This window comes from Saccoglossus kowalevskii, chromosome 6 (genome assembly GCF_978046115.1).
Source record: "Saccoglossus kowalevskii chromosome 6, keSacKowa6.1, whole genome shotgun sequence".
Taxonomy (NCBI): Eukaryota; Metazoa; Hemichordata; class Enteropneusta; family Harrimaniidae; genus Saccoglossus; species Saccoglossus kowalevskii.
Genome location: NC_140646.1, coordinates 31,204,368 through 31,225,101, shown reverse-complemented (window position 1 = coordinate 31,225,101; position 20,734 = coordinate 31,204,368). Strand labels below are relative to the sequence as shown.

The 20,734-nt window shown below is 32.2% G+C and overlaps 1 protein-coding gene and 1 long non-coding RNA gene across 2 annotated transcripts; both read right to left on the bottom strand.

Moving 5' to 3' along the window:
• Positions 1-8: 8 nt before the first annotated feature.
• LOC144346736 (uncharacterized) lies at positions 9-18,253 on the bottom strand. The gene is made up of 21 exons (XM_085500665.1): positions 18,250-18,253; positions 17,937-18,053; positions 16,556-16,672; positions 16,324-16,440; positions 14,954-15,070; positions 14,719-14,835; positions 13,523-13,639; positions 10,069-10,185; positions 9,596-9,712; positions 8,989-9,105; positions 8,200-8,316; positions 7,882-7,998; positions 6,815-6,931; positions 5,878-5,994; positions 4,831-4,947; positions 4,512-4,622; positions 3,950-4,075; positions 3,370-3,543; positions 2,875-3,018; positions 1,722-1,821; positions 9-1,380 (listed from the first exon to the last, which is right to left on the bottom strand). Exons 1-20 carry the CDS (start codon positions 18,251-18,253, stop codon positions 1,736-1,738), a joined length of 2,283 nt encoding a protein of 760 aa, XP_085356791.1. The 3' UTR covers positions 9-1,380; positions 1,722-1,735.
• Positions 17,957-20,415, bottom strand: LOC146742225 (uncharacterized). Its single transcript, XR_014929837.1, has 4 exons — positions 20,313-20,415; positions 19,589-19,708; positions 18,953-19,066; positions 17,957-18,053 (listed from the first exon to the last, which is right to left on the bottom strand). It is a non-coding gene; the product is annotated as an uncharacterized LOC146742225 (long non-coding RNA).
• Positions 20,416-20,734: the final 319 nt, after the last annotated feature.

Genomic DNA, 20,734 nt, shown 5'->3' with positions numbered 1-20,734 from the left:
TAAAGAAATTAAATCATTAGAACATTTTATTAAAGATTTTTATTAAGATTAGAACAATAACACACAAGTACTAAAAGTTACAATTGTTAACATCTACTAAATAACATAGGAATATACTTTGTGTGTCTTCTTTTACAACTCTGTAGAAGATTTATTACGCGTTATAAACTATACATAGAATATGATAATATAATGTGGTGCACATTTTGTTTCACATTACCAGAATTCATTAAATCAATACAATTAACAAAAATAATTTATTCAAAATATCTTTGATAGTATCAAAGATTTATTAAAATAATGAATCCCCCACAGCGTCTTGGATGTGGGGGGCTAGATAATACTTGAAGTGAAGCCGAACACATTATCGCGTCTCCAAATTCAATATGACATTGTAGGACATCCATTATTGTTATAAATCACCACCATCAGAATTAAACAAACCAAACTAAATTTCTGTTAAAATAAATGTTGCCAATAGAGGTTTACATTGTCGTGTGATAATGTAAAACTATATGTCATAAAAACGTCTAATTCTGATAGTGTTGATTTATAATATAAGAGTATGCAGTTATATTTGCCCGTATTATGCAAAAAAGGTACAATGTATCATGAAAAAAGAAATAATCATGATTTTGCTTTGGCTCATCTCACAATTTGCGTGACTGCTCTTGAATTTCACATTACAGTAGTGATGCACATTTTCCCTGTCGTGAACTTTAAGATATTGCTTGTTGAGTGTCTATGTTCACAATGTGCCAGTAATTAATATTCTAACATAAATTACTCCTATATTCATTCTATAACTGTCAAACCCATTGTATATATAGTCTACTAACATTTTAACATAATTACCACTGATACATGGTTCAACAAAATATTGCATGGAATGTCACTGTCAATGTAAATAACCATGTTAAAAACTGAATGTTAAATATTCAACACTCAGAAAAGCAAACAAAGAATTTAATTGAAAGTGTTAGTACATATATTTTCTAATTATCAGCTTATAAATATTTTCCACTAAAAATGTAATTATATTTGAATAATATAATACATATTTAAATATTGATCATAAATGAATTAAGAAGAATTATTGCTTTTATACTATATTGGAATCACATTTAATCGATTGACTTTTGAGAATTACAAATAATCATCCAACATCACCGTTAGATTATTGACTCTAAATAATAATTGAGTATATAATTCCCTAGTACGAATGATCTGTGGTAATTACAGGCTACAGTTAATTCAATTATATATTGTTAGTCAATTAGATTAGTGATGAACTCAACGAAAACTGCAATTATACTTTCCTCGTAGCGTGAAGTCCTTTTCTTCATCTTTTTTAAGGTAGGTGAAAGGTACTTTACAATACTACAAAAACAAAATGCATATATTTAATTCATGTAATACATTGATTTGAACAGTTTTTATTATCACATACTTTAATGTCTCTAATTATACCAGCAATTACCATATTACATATGAATACATGTACTGTGAAATATAGAACATCACAATTTGTAATAAAGTGTATATAATATACACGTATCCAAGCATCTGTATTTTGTAACAATACATATGGCACTGTATGTTTTGCAGTAATTTGAAAACCAATGGATACAAATTGTACAATATATGGGTATGTGACTCTAGCTGTTGAGGATTCAATCAAATTAAACGTGCAGGATGTGTGCAATTAATCATTTAGATACCTTATGCTCCAGATTCATATGCATATATATGAGTCTGGTGTCCAGTAACAGTTCTGTGGTGGAGTGCAAGGGTTACTCGAACAGGGGTTGCCTGCAACTACTATACATGCAGACAGGCAAAAACAAAAACAAAAAAAAACAATAATGTGGTTATTCCAGGTTGAATCATAGAAGCTACAAAGATGATCTTGGTGTTACCAGATTAATATTGATGTGATTAGTTCACATATAGTGTAATAAAGTATATCAACATTGCATCTGGCAATACTAAGAAGTTTCCATGTCCATGCCATGAATTACCATCTATCAACTACAAATAAAATAAAATTGACAGCAAGGTGAGCAGAAAAGAAGAAAGGAACACTACCTGGTGTGCATATCTGGTAGAAATACTTTACCTGGTAAACATTTATTGTGGATGTTTCCCAATGATGTATTTATTACAAAACAGTGTTAATTCTAATCTGTACTAATTAATATGTACTAGCTGTACTATGTTCATTGCATTCCAATGGTCCATAAGGTCTGTTGTTTAAGTGTGTGGTATAAATATATTTCTTTGCTTGTGTAGATGCTGCACATTAGAATCGACTACTATATCATAGGGTATAAATCTTTGCTGACTAAACTTAAGTAAATATCACAGATTTGCACAGAAGTGACATTGAGAATTCACAGAGAGATTGATGCTATCTATATTGAGTGTCATGAATTGATATCTCTAGCTGCATCACGTATGGTGATACTCTCAACCTACACTATTCATATCAACAATGCTGTCAATATTAGTGATATGTTAAACATACTAGTAATGGTCCAAGTCCAAAATATGAGGTAATGATTTCAAGGATTATACTGAACATATTATAATACAAAGTCATAGCATGATAACTTGGTTTTGTGTGTAGGGTTGCCCATGCAAATAAACAAGTGAGAAACAAGTACGGTATTACTAGCCACATATAATTATTCACTGTATACTTATTCTGTCAATCCATATGACCTTATATTAGGTCACTACTAGTATGTTATGTACTGCAAGAATATAGCAACTTCACATTACATATTCAGTACCTGACAATCTGTTGTTATTATCAGTGTAATCTCAAAATAACCACATCATGTAAAATATGTAAGTGTAAAGATTACATACCAGTTTGACAATAGTCTCCAATGAAGCCCTCCGGACAAGCACACATGGAGTTGATTTCCTGTGTTTGATCGTGCCAGAAATTAATACACATGCCACCGTTGAGACATGCCACATTGTTGCATAGATCTAATGATGGGTTGAATGCTGAAACATTAAGGATATAACAGTGTAGAAATATATGAAAATGTGTGCATTATTATCCTTGATATATCATTACATTCTTGGCTATTTACAAATACCGGTACATTTACAGTGAATTCTTATTGTCTGAAATAAAATGGTTTCTTAAATACACCAAATATTTTCTACAGATAATACATTTTGTAGCTTAAAATTCATCAGAAACTTTTTGCTTTGTTTGCTCGGGCTATTGCTAGCAATATAGTACTCAGTATAACAGTTATGATTGTCATATTACAAAAAAAAATATATGGCATATCAAATACTATGAACACTTAAGGTAACATAATAAAGCAATATATTAAATGTTCATACCAAGATTTGTTGCACAGTTTTCACCAGCAAATGCCTGGGACGTGAAGTCAGGATAACAAGCACATGAATACGCTCCATCAGAGGGCGTTTGTAAATTACTGTGGTAAGTATTGAAGCAAATAGCATCATTCTGACAATAGTCTATAACACACTTGTTTCGTTCTGGATTATTATCTGTTGACATATGAGAGCATTACCGAATGTTAGTATAAAATGCCAATGCATGGATTTGTAGAGTCATTGGGGTTGGGTATTCTAGAGTCATTAGTATAGATTCGTGTTTCTATAATGACTTTATCAGCAACAGTTCAACAGCTCTAATAAGCAGACACATATTTTTAAATTCTCACTCAAAGCATTCAACATTTGATTTAAACATTTAATATTTAATTGAGATTAAAAAATTAATTTGAAATCAGGAAAATTTATGATGATTTAAATTTCTTGGGTAAAAATACGATACAATGGAAGTAACAGTTAACACAAGAAAGGAATCAAATGAGTAGGAATCAGATGAGTAGTAACAGTTGTGCTGTAATTCTTATGTAGAACCACTGACAGGTTATGTTTTAAAACTTACCCACTAAGTCTGCGCAGTTCGCTCCTAAATAGTCTGGAGTACATAAACAAATATAATAGGTTTCTTCATTTATACATGTACCTCCATTAAGACAAGGTTCATTTGCACATGCATCAACTGATATTCCTGTAAACAAACATGCAAACAAACTGTGTCATTGAAAGCATATAATTGACAAAAAAATATTGCAATTTGAAAAAGACTTTATTGAAATAATAGGCATTTTCAATTTATTGACAATAACCCTGAAAATAGTTCCCAGATACATGGTGTTTTGGCTGGTTAATACAAAAAAGATACAGAGATTCTGAACTATTTTTCGGACCTTTATCATACTTATGGTAGGTTTGACATATTAATTCTTACCAAACAGGAAGGCTTGTGGCTGTTTAAAAGCTATTCCAGAGCATGTTGATTGTTAAGGCTGCTTATCTACTACCAAAGATAGCTTAAAAATTGGTATGTGATTGTTACCATCTGAGTACACAAGACAGTCAATCAAACAACTCATTCACTACCAAAGGAATCAGGCGGTAATATATTAACTGTACCTAACACTTACCTTGATTGCAAGTAGTTCCAGACCAGCCAACATAACAGGAACATGAAAAGTATGTAGTGAATGATATGCATACACCATTGGCACACGGATTATTAGCACATGCGTCAGCAGCTAAGAAGAGAACAGACACATGAAAGTCAGTATCACGAGTACTGATCTATGTTGTTCAATCAGTTACTTTGTTATCGATTTGTATGATGTATCAATATATTATTCATAAATGGGTTTTTGCTACATCCTGTGGAAACTGAGCTAGATAATGATAATAAATAAAATTAACAAAAACTGTAAATGTGATATTTTTCTAATATCGAATTACCTAGAAGGTCGCAATTAGTACCAGTCCAACCAGCATCACATGTACATGAATATCCAGTAGAGCCAGTAGTAAAACATACACCATTCACACATGGATTGTTTGTACAGCCTGTTGCAGCTACATGAACAAACAGTAAGAATATTTAATTAAACCTTGCAAAAAATTATAGTGACACAATTGGTCATTGCTTACTGACTTCATAGTAAAATATACCTCACATTTGGGAGCAATCTCTATAATGTACATATATCCAGTCATTACTGGAGTTGTAATTACAAAGGTATTTTTGGTCACATGTCATCACCATAAATATCATAACATTTGGAAATGTGATTATGTTTGCTCCATGTGCAATAATTGGCTGAAGCATGTCTGAGAAACAGGTGCGAACATATGCATGAACACATAAACAGACAAGCAAAGATGAAACTATATGAATGAACAGGGTCTTAAAAGCATTTCACCGACTAAATATAGCTTATCATGATCGAAATGAGTTGTACAGTTAAGAGAAATAACAGTGTTAAAAAAATAATATTTACTTGTAAACACTAAAACACAGTTTTCCGTTGCCAACAACATACAAAATATTTGCATGACAAACTTCTCTAGAGCAAATTCACATTCATCATATAAATATGACCAGTATTAAGTCAACTACTGTATTAGGTATACAATGGTAAATGTTAATAAATGTGAGTTGCTTCTCTAGCTCTATCAACAAGGCACTTCTATGACATCAAAATAAGGTTAGATGGTGTAATGTCATTATATATAGCAACTCTAAAAAAATATTATTTTTAGTAGTTTGAGATGAACACAGATCAAAAATATTGATGATGTATTAAAATAACGACCCTTACACCCAATTAATGCACAGCTTTGAGGGCGCTATTAAAGAAATGTAATTTAATAAAACATTTGATCTGATCTGATCTACTTTGCATCAAACCAAGTCAACATTCCAGATTTAAATAGCCTCCTTATACTCAATGTTTAAAAAGAAATATATTCTTTTATTTTCGATTAATGGATATATCAAATTACCTAGGATGTCGCAATTAGTACCAGTCCAACCATTGTTACATGTACATGAATATCCAGTAGAGCCAGTAGTAAAACATACACCATTCACACATGGATTGTTTGTACAGCCTGTTGCAGCTACATGAACAAACAGTAATAGCAATTAATTAAAACTCACCAACAATTATAGTGACACAATTGGCCATTGCTTACTGACTTCATAGTAAAATATACCTCACATTTGGGAGCAATCTCTATAATGTACATATATCCAGTCATTTCTGGAGTTGTAATTACAAAGGTATTTTTGGTCACATGTCATCACCATAAATATCATAACAATTGGAAATGTGATTATGTTTGCTCCATGTGCAATAGTTGGCTGAAGCATGTCTGAGAAACAGGTGCGAACATATGCATGAACACATAAACAGACAAGCAAAGATGAAACTATATGAATGAACAGGGTCTTAAAAGCATTTCACTGACTAACTATAGCTTATCATGATCGAAATGAGTTGTACAGTTAAGAGAAATAACAGTGTTAAAAAAATAATATTTACATGTAAACACTAAAACACAGTTTTCCGTTGCCAACAACATACAAAATATTTGCATGACAAACTTCTCGAGCAAATTCACATTCATCATATAAAAATGATCAGTATTAAGTCCACTACTGTATTAGGTATACAATGGTAAATTTTAAATGTGAGTTGCTTCTCTAGCTCTATCAACAAGGCACTTCTATGACATCAAGATAAGGTTAGATGGTGTAATGTCATTATATATTGCAACTCTCGAAAAAATATTATTTTTAGTAGTTTGAGATGAACACAGATAAAAAAAATATTGATGATGTATTAAAATAACGACCCTTACACCCAATTAATGCACAGCTTTGGGGGCGCTATTATAGAAATGTAATTTAATAAAACATTTGATCTGATCTGATTACCTAGGGTGTCGCAATTAGTACCAGTCCAACCAGCATCACATGTACATGAATATCCAGTGGAGCCCACAGTAAAACATACACCATTCACACATGGGTTGTTTGTACAGCCTGTTGCAACTACATGAGAAAACAATAATAGTAATTAATCAAACTTTGCAAAAAAATATATCGTGACACAATTGGCCATTTCTTACTGACTTCATAGTAAAATACATGTATGCCTTACATTTGAGGAGAAATCTCTACCATGTACATATATCCAATCATTACTGGAGTTGTAATTACAAAGGTATTTTTGGTAACGAGTCATCACCATAAATATCATAACATTTGAAAATGTGATTATGTTTGCTCCATGTGCAATAGTTGGCTGAGGCATGTCTGAGAAACAGGTGCGAACAGACGCATGAACACATAAACAGACAAGCAAAGATGAAACTATATGAATGAACAGAAACTATATGAATGAACAGGGACTAAAAAGCATTTCACAGACTAAACATAGTATAGTGTACATCATGGTCAAAATGAGTTGAACAGTTAAGAGAAATATCATTGTTACCAAATTCACATTAACTTGTAAACACTTAAACACAGTTTTCTGTTGCCAACAACAGACAAACTATTTGCATGACAAACTTCTCTAGAGCAAATTCACATTATATTAACATGTAAATATCAAGTCTACTGTATTAGCTATACAATGGTAGATTTTAATAAATGTGAGTTGCTTCTCTAGCTCTATCAACAAGGAACTTCTATGACATCAAAATATGGTTATATGCTGTAAAGTCATTATATATTGCAGCTCTCGAAAAAATATTATTTTTAGTAATTTGAGATGAACACAGATCAAAACAATATTGATGCTGTATTAAATTAACGATCCTTACACCCATTTAATGCACAGCTTTAAGGGTGTTATTATAAAAATGGTATATTATGGAAAATTTGATCTGATCTGATCTACTGGGCATGAGTCAACATTTCAAATTCCTAATGCATCTTTATACTCAATGTAAGAAAAGATGCATACTTTCATTTTTGATTAATGTATATCAAATTACCTAGAATGTCGCAATTAGTACCAGTCCAACCATTGTTACATGTACATGAATATCCAGTAGAGCCAACAGTAAAACACACACCATTCACACATGGATTGTTTGTACAGCCTGTTGCAACTACATGAACAAACAGTAATAGTAATTAATGAAACAGATGCATGAACACATAGACAGATGCACATATATGAAACTCTCGGCTGCATTAGGTACATGTATACAATGGTGGATTTTAATAAATGTGAGTTGCTTCTCTAGCTCTATCAACAAGTGTTTGAAAAGATACAAACTTTCATTTTTGATTAATGTATATCAAATTACCTAGGATGTCACAATTAGTACCAGTCCAACCATTGTTACATGTACATGAATATCCAGTAGAGCCAGTAGTAAAACATACACCATTCACACATGGATTGTTTGTACAGCCTGTTGCAACTACATGAACAAACAGTAATAGTAATTAATTACAAAAAATTATAGTGACACAATTGGCCATTGTTACTATACAAATGAACATGGACTAAAAAACATTTCACTAGACTAAACACAGCTAATCATGGTCGAAATGAGTCAAACAGTGAGGAGAAATAACAGTATTAACCAATTCATATTTACTTGTAAACACTTAAACAGTTTTCTGTTGCCAACAACAGACAATCTATTTGCATGACAAACTTCTCTAGAGCAAATTCACATTATATTAACATGTAAATATCAAGTCGACTACTGTATTAGCTATACAATGGTAGATTTTAATAAATGTGAGTTGCTTCTCTAGCTCTATCAACAAGGCACGTCTATGACATCAAAATAAGGTTAGATGGTGTAATGTCATTATATATTGCAACTCTCCTAAAAATATTATTTTCAGTAATACGAGATGAACACAGATCAAAACAATATTGATGCTGCATTAAAATAACGACCCATACACCCATTTAATGCACAGCTTTGAGGGCGTTATTATAGAAATGAGATTTAATAAAACATTCGATCTGATCTACTTGGCATCAGACTAAGTCAACATTCAAGATTTCAATAGCCTCCTTATACTCAGTGTTTGAAAAGATACAAACTTTCATTTTTGATTAATGTATATCAAATTACCTAGAATGTCACAATTAGTACCAGTCCAACCATTGTTACATGTACATGAATATCCAGTAGAGCCAGTAGTAAAACATACACCATTCACACATGGATTGTTTGTACAGCCTGTTGCAGCTACATGAACAAACAGTAATAGCAATTAATGAAACAGATGCATGAACACATAGACAGATGCACATATATGAAACTCTCGGCTGCATTAGGTACATGTATACAATGGTGGATTTTAATAATTGTGAGTAGCTTCTCTAGCTCTATCAACAAGGCACTTCTATGACATCAAAATAAGGTTAGATGGTGTAATGTCATTATAAAACTGTGCTTGATTGTTTAATCTTTTGTCATTCAAAATATTGCAACTCTCTGAAATATTTTTTTTTTTTTTAATTTACCACAGACCAAAACAATATTGATGTATAAAAAACGTCCTTTACACCAATTTAATGCACTGCTGTGGGTGTGCATGATTATCGAAATAGTATATTATGAAAGTGTTTAATCTGATCTACTTTCTATTAAACAAAGTCAATATTTCTATATTTATACTCAGTGTTTAAAAAGAAACATATTCTTTTATTTTCAATTAATGTATATATCAAATTACCTAGAATGTCACAATTAGTACCAGTCCAACCATTGTTACATGTACATGAATATCCAGTAGAGCCAGCAGTAAAACATACACCATTCACACATGGATTGTTTGTGCAGCCTGTTGCAACTACATGAAATAACAGTAATAGTAATGAATTAAGCTTTACAAGAATTATAGTGACACAAGAATTACTCACATACTCAATAGCGTCATATGCATGAAATGTTGGAGACTGTCTTGCATATCATTACAGAATTTGTATTTACAAATGTATATTTTGTCATCAGTCGTCAACATAAAATATACATATGAATGCATACATAAATACCAAACAAGAGGACACAAGACAAATTCACCCAAAGTACTGCCACATTTTGATAATAGCGGGTGTATGCATAGTATTATAATCATATTGATTTAATTACACCATAAAACTTGTAAACAATGTATTTATTGTAATTATGATACATGTTTATACATACCAAATACTTCACAATTTGTTCCTGTATATCCAGTATCACATGTGCAGTAATATGCTACAGTTCCAAGATCAGTACAGAAGCCATTCTGGCAAGGATTACTACTGCATGGAACTGAAACTACAAAAATAACCAGAAATAATTGACTAAAACAACCATGTATGAAAACAACTACTCTGTGTCCTAGGGGTGGTAATGATAAGCACTCTCTTTGTTCAACACAATCGTTTTCATGATGAGTGCTACTTCATCGTCAATTTTAAAAGCACTATTTTTGTTTAGTGGCAAGCCCCAGCAATTAAATCATGGTCCTTTAGATCAAGTGCTTGAGTGCATGGTCACTGTATTGACTGAGCTGCTGATTTGTAATCATTTGAGTGTAATTGTCAACTTTTGCCACCATCTACAAAATGATTTTGTCTAAAACCAAAACATGTCTGTTTGCAATATATTTTGGCAATGAGATGCAATTAATAGTGACTGTGTCGTTTAAGTCAGATAACCGCCTAGGTACTCTCAAGGTTTCTGACATAGAATCACTTTGTCATCAGTGATTTTAAGCCAGAAAAGTTTTGACAAATTTATTATAAAATAGTATGGGAACCCTGGTATAAAGATTATGATAGTGCAAATTATCAAATATCTCGATTTAATTAAAAAAGCTTCTTCACTGTTTATCTGTTGTTTCTATTAAGAATGCTGAAAATCAAGGAAGGCTTGAGAAGAACTCCTGTGTGCTAAGGGTATTGGAGAAATGAAGTACAAATAAGGAATTTTGTATTTACTATATTAGAAGCACATCTCCAATTCACATAAAGCAGAAATTCTGTTCATTACATGCAAAATCATTGAAGTATGTCTTATTTTGACCACAGACTTCCCTTTGTGAGAGATATTACATTTTAATGCATATTAGTGAGGTCACATGATCATACATGGCAGTGTTCTCCACAAGGGGTTTTAGGCGGGCGGCCCGCCCATCAAGTTTTACGGCCGCCCAGTAACTCTCAACACCCGCCCACCAACGTACATCCAGCTGAAATTATTTGTAAAAAGCTTGCATTGTTCTTCCCAAGCCTAAACAAAAGAGTAGTTGCCCAACCCTTTATTTTGCTATTGTTTCAAGAGTCCAAACATAAACAATGACCACTGGAAGTCTGCAAGCAGTTATCAAGTGTATTCATAGCAATGTGTCAATCGCCTGAATTCATCGTCGCCCGACATTGTTGCCACTTATTGCTCACGATACGCAACTACAGTAGTTTCAATTTACAGCTGTATTTTTAATAATCATCTTCTGATCACGAAAGAAAGAAGTAAATACGAACGAAATGTATATGCACAGAAAATAAACAAATATATTAGCAGATTGCATGTAAACTCAAACACAAATTTAAATTTTAGCCGTATTTACAACGTTCGCTCGATTTTCATTGTGAAAACAGCATGGAGAAGGCAAACTGATGACCTTTTGGCCTACCCCATTCAACGACCGTCTGCTACCCACCGCTGTTGGCGCTGTAACGATTTAGTATCTAAGTTGCACAGGGGAACAGCGCATTCTGGGTGTTCGTGTACTGAATTCGGAAAGCGGTAATAAACATCAAACATGGCTGCTGTATTAGTTTACCGCGAGTATTTGTAATTGAACAATATTTTAGTTATCTTTTCTACGTACTTTTTTCAATTTATCTATTTTTTATGTCTAATCTTTCGAGAACATATCAGATCCTTTTATTTTGCCGATTGCTAGCATTTTTTTCTTGAATTCCAAAACAATGTGTGAAAACGCAACGTATCGTGGCCGTACATGCGTAAATGCATCTTACCGTCCGTCGGCACGGGTGAGTACTGATGCCACAAATAAAAATGTTATGGATTTTGTTTTGACAAATTGTTAATTTTGGCTTCGTGGGCAAATCATCTCGTATATTTTCTACATTATAACTCAATTATGTTTTGTACTTGCTCCTGGTTACTCGAATTGCATTTCATGAACGCAGAATAATTTGCGAACGCATAAATCACCGATTTCAAACTTTTTGCATTTCGTAAATATTGATAGTGACCAATCTGTTTGTATTTCAAAAAAATGTAACATGTTCCAATTAAATTAAATTAAAAAGAGAATAGTAAATAACTTAGTGTGTATTGCAGTTCATGTCATAAATGCGAGAATGCTGTATGTAAATGATATGCAAATTAATATGCAAATATGCAAATTAATTAGGCCGCCCACCAGCTAATTTGGATTGTGGAGAACACTGCATGGACATGTGGTATGTTAGTCATATCTTTTGTCAAATGCCTTTATTATATCACTGGTTGCATGTAATTAGCTGCAACAGTGCTTAATATATTACAGTTATGCATATTAATGAGGTCACATGACCATATATGGTCATTTGATATGTTAATCACATCTCTTGTCAAATGCACCATCATAGTACTAGTTGAATGTCCTTAACTGAAACCAAGTTTCATTGACATTTGAGGAGTGGTACTCAAGATATCAGTAGAACACCTATATATTAGTCAATTTATGCAAATTAGGTAATTCGTAAGCGCATATTTTAACTCTGAACTATACATGTATATAGCTTAAAACACCTATGTACCTAGTGTCATTGAAATCTGATGTTGACATATAGATGAAAAGCTAAAACTTGGCTAATAATATGGATCAATCAGATAAAAACTTTGACCAAAAAGGGTAAAATTTAAACAGTTTTAATGATAATTCAGTTTTCTGAATATAAATTTAATCATATGACACATCTTGAAAATCAACTGCGTCCAAATCTTTAAAAAAAATGCAACTCATCACTCACAAAATGTTAGTGAACAAACAAACAAAATGTCCAGCAGTTGAAAAGGTATAACATTTCAACTCAATTTTCTGTTGTCAATAACAGTCCAGATATCTGGGCTGATCAAACAAGAACTGGTTAAATGTTTATATCTCCAATAGTTATTAAATATGTTGATCCGATTTAGTGACCAATGTCTTCAATAAAGCAATTGTTATATGTCTCTACCTGCAAGTGTTTCAGATATAATATTTATGCATATTAATGAAGTCACATGACCACATATGAACATTATAAATATGTTGATCAGGTCTATTGTGCAATTACTTAATGAAGCATGTGTTGAATGACTATCTGCAATAGCGCACATGGCCATATACATGTATGGTCATTAAAAACGTTGATGAGATATATTGTGGAATGTCTTCAATATAATACCTTCAATATAATACTGTGTACATGTCTTTATCAGCAATAGTGCTCCTTACATGCCATACGGATGGACGCTGGTATATCCACCACTCACACTTCATGCCAGGGCATAATAACTATTCTTAGACACACTTGTATCTTATAAGTTTGTAGACCAAAGCTATGACAATTAATACAGGACCATTACAATGCATCTATGTACTGTTTGTACTTACGCAAAATTTCACAGTTTGTTCCTGTATATCCAGTATCACATGTGCAGTAATATGCTACAGTTCCAACATCAGTACAGAAGCCATTCTGGCAAGGATTGCTACTACATGGCATCGAAACTATAAAAATAACAGAGACAAAATTCCTATATTTAGGTTAAATTGTTTCTTATAATTTCTTACATAAACACATTAAACAACACAACAATACAGTACGTTCAGCCACTAGGAGATCGATGTTAATGACATGAAATCACTCATGGTAAATAATAGACCATTTTCCCATTCACTTCGAGATCCCGTGTTATGCGTGAAATCAAACGTAAAAAGAGGATAAACAAAGGTCATAGCGTCGTAGTGAGGACAAATATTGCATGGGATTCGACAGATGGGAATTAAGTATTTTGGGGGTATTTCCACGCTTAATAATGTGCTGTACACATTTGATGATGGTCAATTTCGATGAAGTAAGGGTATCTAAATGCAATATTCCCCTGTCAAAGATTGGCCTTTCGACTTTGAGCTATGAAAAAGAGAAATTCAAGTTCAAATCAAATCGTTTGATTTTTGTGACAGATGTTTGGCGTGCATCTTTCACGCAACTCGCATGATCTCACAGTTGAACGGGAAATCGCCTATTAGAAACAGTAGATGAAGGTCAAAATGAATCGAGTGTAACATTGCCATATATGTAGTTTCTAAAAAGTTACAATCATTTATTATTAGAATTGCAAAAATATTGCCTAACTGTGGCGCATATCATTAGTTATTAATGCTAAGTTATTATGAAAATACTGCAGAATATGCAAAAAGGCTGTATGGTGGGTTTTTTTGATGATGTGTAGTGGGGTGTTGATGCGACCTCATACTGCCCGAGTGCATACTTTGCGGTATTCTCATGATAATTTCATTATTATACATCTTTTCTCTGCTAATCTCATAATTTAGTGAAATACATCAGCCCAAAATATTAGCGGATGATTGTTTGCATCAGTGACATGATTTTGTTTTTGTCACATTCTACAAGGTTGCTGCATTCAATGTAAACAATAAACAGTGTTAATGTGATGTAAATATGGTGCACATTTTCCAAATAAGAAAAAACACTCGAACATGTTGTAATACTTTTTGAGCTCGTCCATATAGATGGATATACATTCTATTGTTCTTGTAGCCATATGTATACGTCTAATACTTACCAAATACTTCACAATTTGTTCCTGTATATCCAGTATCACATGTGCAGAAATATGCTACAGTTCCAAGATCAGTACAAAAGCCATTCTGACAAGGATTGCTAGTACATGGCATTGAAACTACAAAAATAAAAACATATAAAATAATTATTATACAACAATTGCACTGACATCGTTCTTCCTGCTTAATTAAATGCCTAGCAACGGCATAAAAGCAGATATAGATTATAACACTTACCAAGTATTTCACAGTTTGTTCCAGTATACCCATCATCACATGTGCAGAAATAAGCTACAGTTCCAGCATCATTACAGAAGCCATTCTGACAAGGATTGCTAGTACATGGAGTTGAAACTGTAACAAACACAGAAAAACAGGTTAGGATTCATTAATATTAAAAACAATGGTAATAATTAACTTCAATTGATACAACAACCAAGAAAATTTACAAGGGTTAATGACTGAGTGGGTGACAATCTTTTTGTGTCTAACAAAATGGAAAATATATAATTTAAGCCACTCTGGTCTAAACTTGTGGAAAAGTGCAGCTGTTCACCACCCACATAAAACACACCTTGACTCAAGTATTTACCTTTCTGTTTTTCGTAAATTTTAACAAATTCATAATTTGTACACCTAATGTTAAAATAATAAGTATTATCTTTAGCAAAAGATTATTTTAATTATGCAAAATAACAATCTTAGTAATCTTGTTTAGAATTTGTTTAGAGTTTTTGTTTGTTTGTATTTTACAGTTGTTAACTAGAATTGAACCATGGTCGTGACGTCACACTATTGTATTATCTAGGAAAATATCCACCAACTAAGGTAAGAAAACATAGTGTTCTCGAACTACCCAAAATTCCTTTATTGTGGAATCGTCCATTTCGGTAAAACTGGTACAATTTTAAAAATAAGCAGGAATAAGCAGGAATAAATCTTAAATATATTAAAACTTGTATCTTAATGTGTATTACAATGTTCTGAGTTGCAACTGAAACTGTGACAATATTTCTAGTAATATCCTGGTTTAAAACAAAGAAGCACCTTTCTGTGAAGTTTCTGTCTTCAGAATAACAATTTTAAGCCAGAAACTCCTTGGTGTTAATGGTTCTCCATTACATAGTCTGGGAGACATTGAAATATTTCAATATTAACTGTCAGCTATGCCTTCAAGAAATCGAGGATAAGTACAGTACAGCTCAATTTAATTCCCAAACCTGTTTTATCTTTTCATACAAACTTACATGTCTATATCATAGTTATAAATTATCCCAATATTCAGTATGTTACTGATATAACGGTAATAAATACTCTGGCACATTATTCTGCATAATTTAAATATAAGGTGGTTTTGAAAACTAGGTTTAAGCCTCTTTTACTTTTGATCTGCACTCAGTGATAGGATATTTTTTTTATCTCGCGCTGTCAGGCTTCTTTGGTCAATGTAAACAAAGAAAAAGTGTTTGAGTGTGACGGCCGTCCATAATCTTGAACACGTCAGTGACTGCGATGTAAATTACCCCAAATAAAAACAAAATGTTAAATTCAAACAAGCTTAAGTGCAGAGATGTTTTCTGTGCTGGATGTATAATAATAACACTTACTAAATACTTCACAATTTGTTCCTGTATATCCAGTATCACATGTGCAGAAATATGCTACAGTTCCAACATCATTACAGAAGCCATTCTGACAAGGATTGCTACTGCATGGCATTGAAACTACAAAAATAAAAACATAAATAATTATTATACAACAATTGCACTGACATCGTTCTTCCTGCTTAATTAAATGCCTAGCAACGGCATAAAAGCAGATATAGATTATAACACTTACCAAGTATTTCACAGTTTGTTCCAGTATACCCATCATCACATGTGCAGAAATATGCTACAGTTCCAGCATCATTACAGAAGCCATTCTGACAAGGATTGCTACTGCATGGAGTTGAAACTGTAACAAACACAGAAAAACAGGTTAAGATTCAGTAATATTAAAAACCATGGTAATAATTAACTTCAATTGTTACAAGAATTTACAAGGGTTAACAAATGTAAAATACAAACAAACAAAAACTCTAAACAAATTCTAAATTCTAAACAAGATGAATGGACAAATTTGTTATTTTGCATAATAAAAATAATCTTTTGCTAAAGAAAATATTTATTATTTTAACATTAGGTGTACAAATTATGAATTTGTTAAAATTTGCTAAACATAGAAAGGTGGATACTTGAGTCAAGGTTTGTTTTTATGTGGGTGGTGAACAGCTGCACTTTTCCACAAGTTTAGACCAGAGTGGCTTAAATTATATATTTTCCATTTTGTTAGACACAAAAAGATTGTCACCCACTCAGTAATTAACTAGAATTGAACCATGGTCGTGACGTCACACTATTGTATTATCTAGGAAAATATCCACCAACTAAGGTAAGAAAACATAGTGTTCTCGAACTACCCAAAATTCCTTTATTGTGGAATCGTCCATTTCGGTAAAACCGGTACAATTTTAAAAATAAGCAGGAATAAATCTTAAATATATTAAAACTTGTATCTTAAAATGCATTACAATGCTCTACAATGCTCAATGCACATTAGTTCAGTTATTAGAAACTGTAACAATATTTCTAGTAATATCCTGGTTTAAAACAAAGAACAACCTAACGTTGAAGTTTCTGTCTTCAGAGTAGCGATTTTAAGCCAGAAACTCCTTGGTTTTGATGGTTTTCTTTTACATAGTCTGGGAGACATTGAAATATTCCAAAAGCTATTAACATTCAGCTATGCCTTCAAGAAATCGAGGATAAGTGCAGTACAGCTCAATTTAATTCCCAAACTGGTTTTATCTTTTCATACAAACTTACATGTCTATATCATAGTTATAAATTATCCCAATATTCAGTATGTTATAGATATAACGGTAATAAATACTCTGGCACATTATTCTGCACAATTTAAATATAAGGTGGTTTTGAAAGCTAGGTTTAAGCCACTTTTACTTTTGATCTGCACTCAGTGATAGGATATTTTTTTTATCTCGCGCTGTCAGGCTTCTGTAGTCAATGTAAAAAGTCTTTGAGTGTGACGGCCGTCCGTAATCTTGAACACGTCAGTGACTGCGATGTTAAATTACCCCAAATAAAAGCAAAATGTTAAATTCAAACAAGCTTAAGTGCAGATATGTTTTCCGTGCTGGATGTATAATAATAACACTTACTAAATACTTCACAATTTGTTCCTGTATATCCAGTATCACATGTGCAGAAATATGCTACAGTTCCAACATCAGTACAGAAGCCATTCTGGCAAGGATTGCTACTACATGGGGTTGCAACTACATATACAACAACATTCACAATGTTAGTCTAACAGTATTTATGTTCATAAAATTTTAAAACACATTGCAGCTTTAAGAGCACATATTGGATGTCAAGTTAAAATGAAATTGTAGTTAAATGTTGTGCAAATGTGTTATCTACTGATCAAGTATTTTTTTTCTGTTCTGTGATTATAGTTAATTTAAAACTCACACATTATGCTATACACCAATGCAGTTCAAATCGTAACTCTAGTATATGTTATCGCCACAAACTATCTTTAGGTATGACAAGCACATTAAAGGGCAGTAGTCGTTGTGCCACGTCCTGTTCGATATGGGACTCATAGCGACGTATACAACACGTGTAAAATACATTGTTTATTTACATGAAATTCGAACACGCGCTGCGCGATGACCACTGCGCTTTAACTTTCCCAACAGATTTTCCATTTACTGCAAAAAGCATTAAATATGTGTAGAATTCCCACCGCAAAAATCAAAATGATTGAACTTAAACTTTTAGAATTTTTCATCAAAAGTGTATAGCACATTAATTAATAAGCATGAAGACACTCCCGAAATAGTTTCGCATTTGTCAAATCAAAGTTTTATGCCACTACTGTAACAATGCTATGACGTTTGTTTGTCTTATTTTTATGTTTGATTTCACACAACTGGTTGCTATTAATCTGAAAACATTCTGAGTGTAAGTCCCTTGATGCACATGTGCAAATGTTTGAGTGATGTGAGAATGTGAATTATTAAATTACAAATAAAATCTATCATTTGTTGTATGTTGTCAATTTGACAAAATGCACGCAACCTACGAGTCTCTTGCGCTCATCATTTTCCACTGTAGTAAAATAAACAGTGACGGCGACTATATATAATTGTTTTATGCCAAGCAGACTTACCAATTACATCACAATTCGTTCCTGTCCAGCCTGATTGACACTGACAAAAATATGCACCATTAGAAAGATCTGTGCAGACACCATTCACGCATGGATTTATTTCACATGCAAAAACTGTAAGAAAAGTATTGTATATACTCATAAGCATATCTTATTATTCTCTCATTATACTTTTAAAATCACAATTATAGCTAATATCAATACCTCAACAAGTTTATTTGCTCTATTACCGGTATTAGCGCATACACTTAAATTATTGAGATGATTCTACTTTCATAATAAGTACCGGTAATACCGGTATTTATAATTTAGTATACATAATTTCAGGTTTATATTACTTCTATTTTAATACAGTAAATATGGTAATATCAAATAATGCAATAAGGAACTTTTAAATTAATTTTAGATAAATTTAAAACCAGTTTATTAAACATCAGCTATTAAAGATTCCAGTTTATATACATAACACAATCTAACCGTATATTTCAGCAATAATAATTAAAACTGAAAGAAGGAAAAATAGTTAATATTGTATATTATGTATTGAAAAGTACAATTTTGTGTACATTATTTGCATTTGGTCTACTTTACGTGCTAAATCAACTTCAGTAGGTTTTAAACCAAATATTAGCATACCTTGTACATTACAGGTACTCCCAGACCATCCAGTATAGCATGTACAACTGTATGCACCATTGCCAAAATCAGTACAGTCACCGTTAACACATGGATTTGTCGCACATCCAATGATAGTAGCTATAGCAACAAAAAGAATACTTTATTAATCATTTCAGATTTTTTCAATTTGCAAGAAAGCACGACTACGCACACTTTCGGGTTTCCACTGTCAATAAAGTGTTTGAATGTGATGCATCAATCAAATCAAATGTGTTTGTTTGTCAGTGTGTGTGTTTTTTTAACACTTGCTTTTTTTACTTATATTAATATTAAAGGAAGGAAGGTGACAGTAATATAACAATAAACAATAAAAAAAATGATGCTATATTACTTGATTGAACTATCAGCTCAGTGTGAGTGTGCTACGTCAAATGTTATTGTTAATTACGACAAATGTTATTGTTTCGTCTCAGAGAGGCTCAGCTGAAGTGCACGAAGCCAAGATTTTTCGATACATGCATATTTAATTTTTTTTTTTTAAACAAGGTCGTGTGAATATTAGTCATCATTTAAAAAAAAAATTTAAATAATAAAACAAAATCATTGCAAAACTCTATATACATCTTTATTTTTCAAGACATAAATATACCTGCATGAATTTCATGATCCAGGGAAAACCACAACATTTTGAAGAAGTGAACATTTTATTTTATTTTTAAGTGATGTAGATTTATATACTTACTACTTTCACAGTTAGTACCACTCCAACCAGACTGACATGAGCATCGGTACCCAACACATGGGCTTTCAACAGTCGTACAGATACCATTATTTTGACAAGGGTTAGGTTGACATGGGCTTGGAATTGCTGAAACATTGAACATATGTTTATCATTATTGTGCTCATCTAGTGCTTATTTATGCAGTACATCAATGTGTTCTTCTCAATTTAGAGCTGTGTTAACAGTAAACAATTTAACTTGTAGGTAAACAGTGGCTTAATTAGAAAACTTCACTTCACAAAACAATTGCTTTTTTGCTTTTTTTTTGTAATTCAAAAAATATTCAAAAATTTGAATACACTATGATAGTTCATTATCTCCAATCGCTAATATAAATTTGAGGTAATGCTATATTTTACAGATTTGAATAAAAACAAATTGT

Coding starts and splice junctions, on each gene's coding strand:
- LOC144346736 (XM_085500665.1), bottom strand. Junction 8,317..8,988: donor TACTAATTGTGACATTCTAG/GTAATTTGATAT, acceptor TTGTTCATGTAG/TTGCAACAGGCTGTACAAAC. Junction 6,932..7,881: donor TACTAATTGCGACATTCTAG/GTAATTTGATAT, acceptor TTTCTCATGTAG/TTGCAACAGGCTGTACAAAC.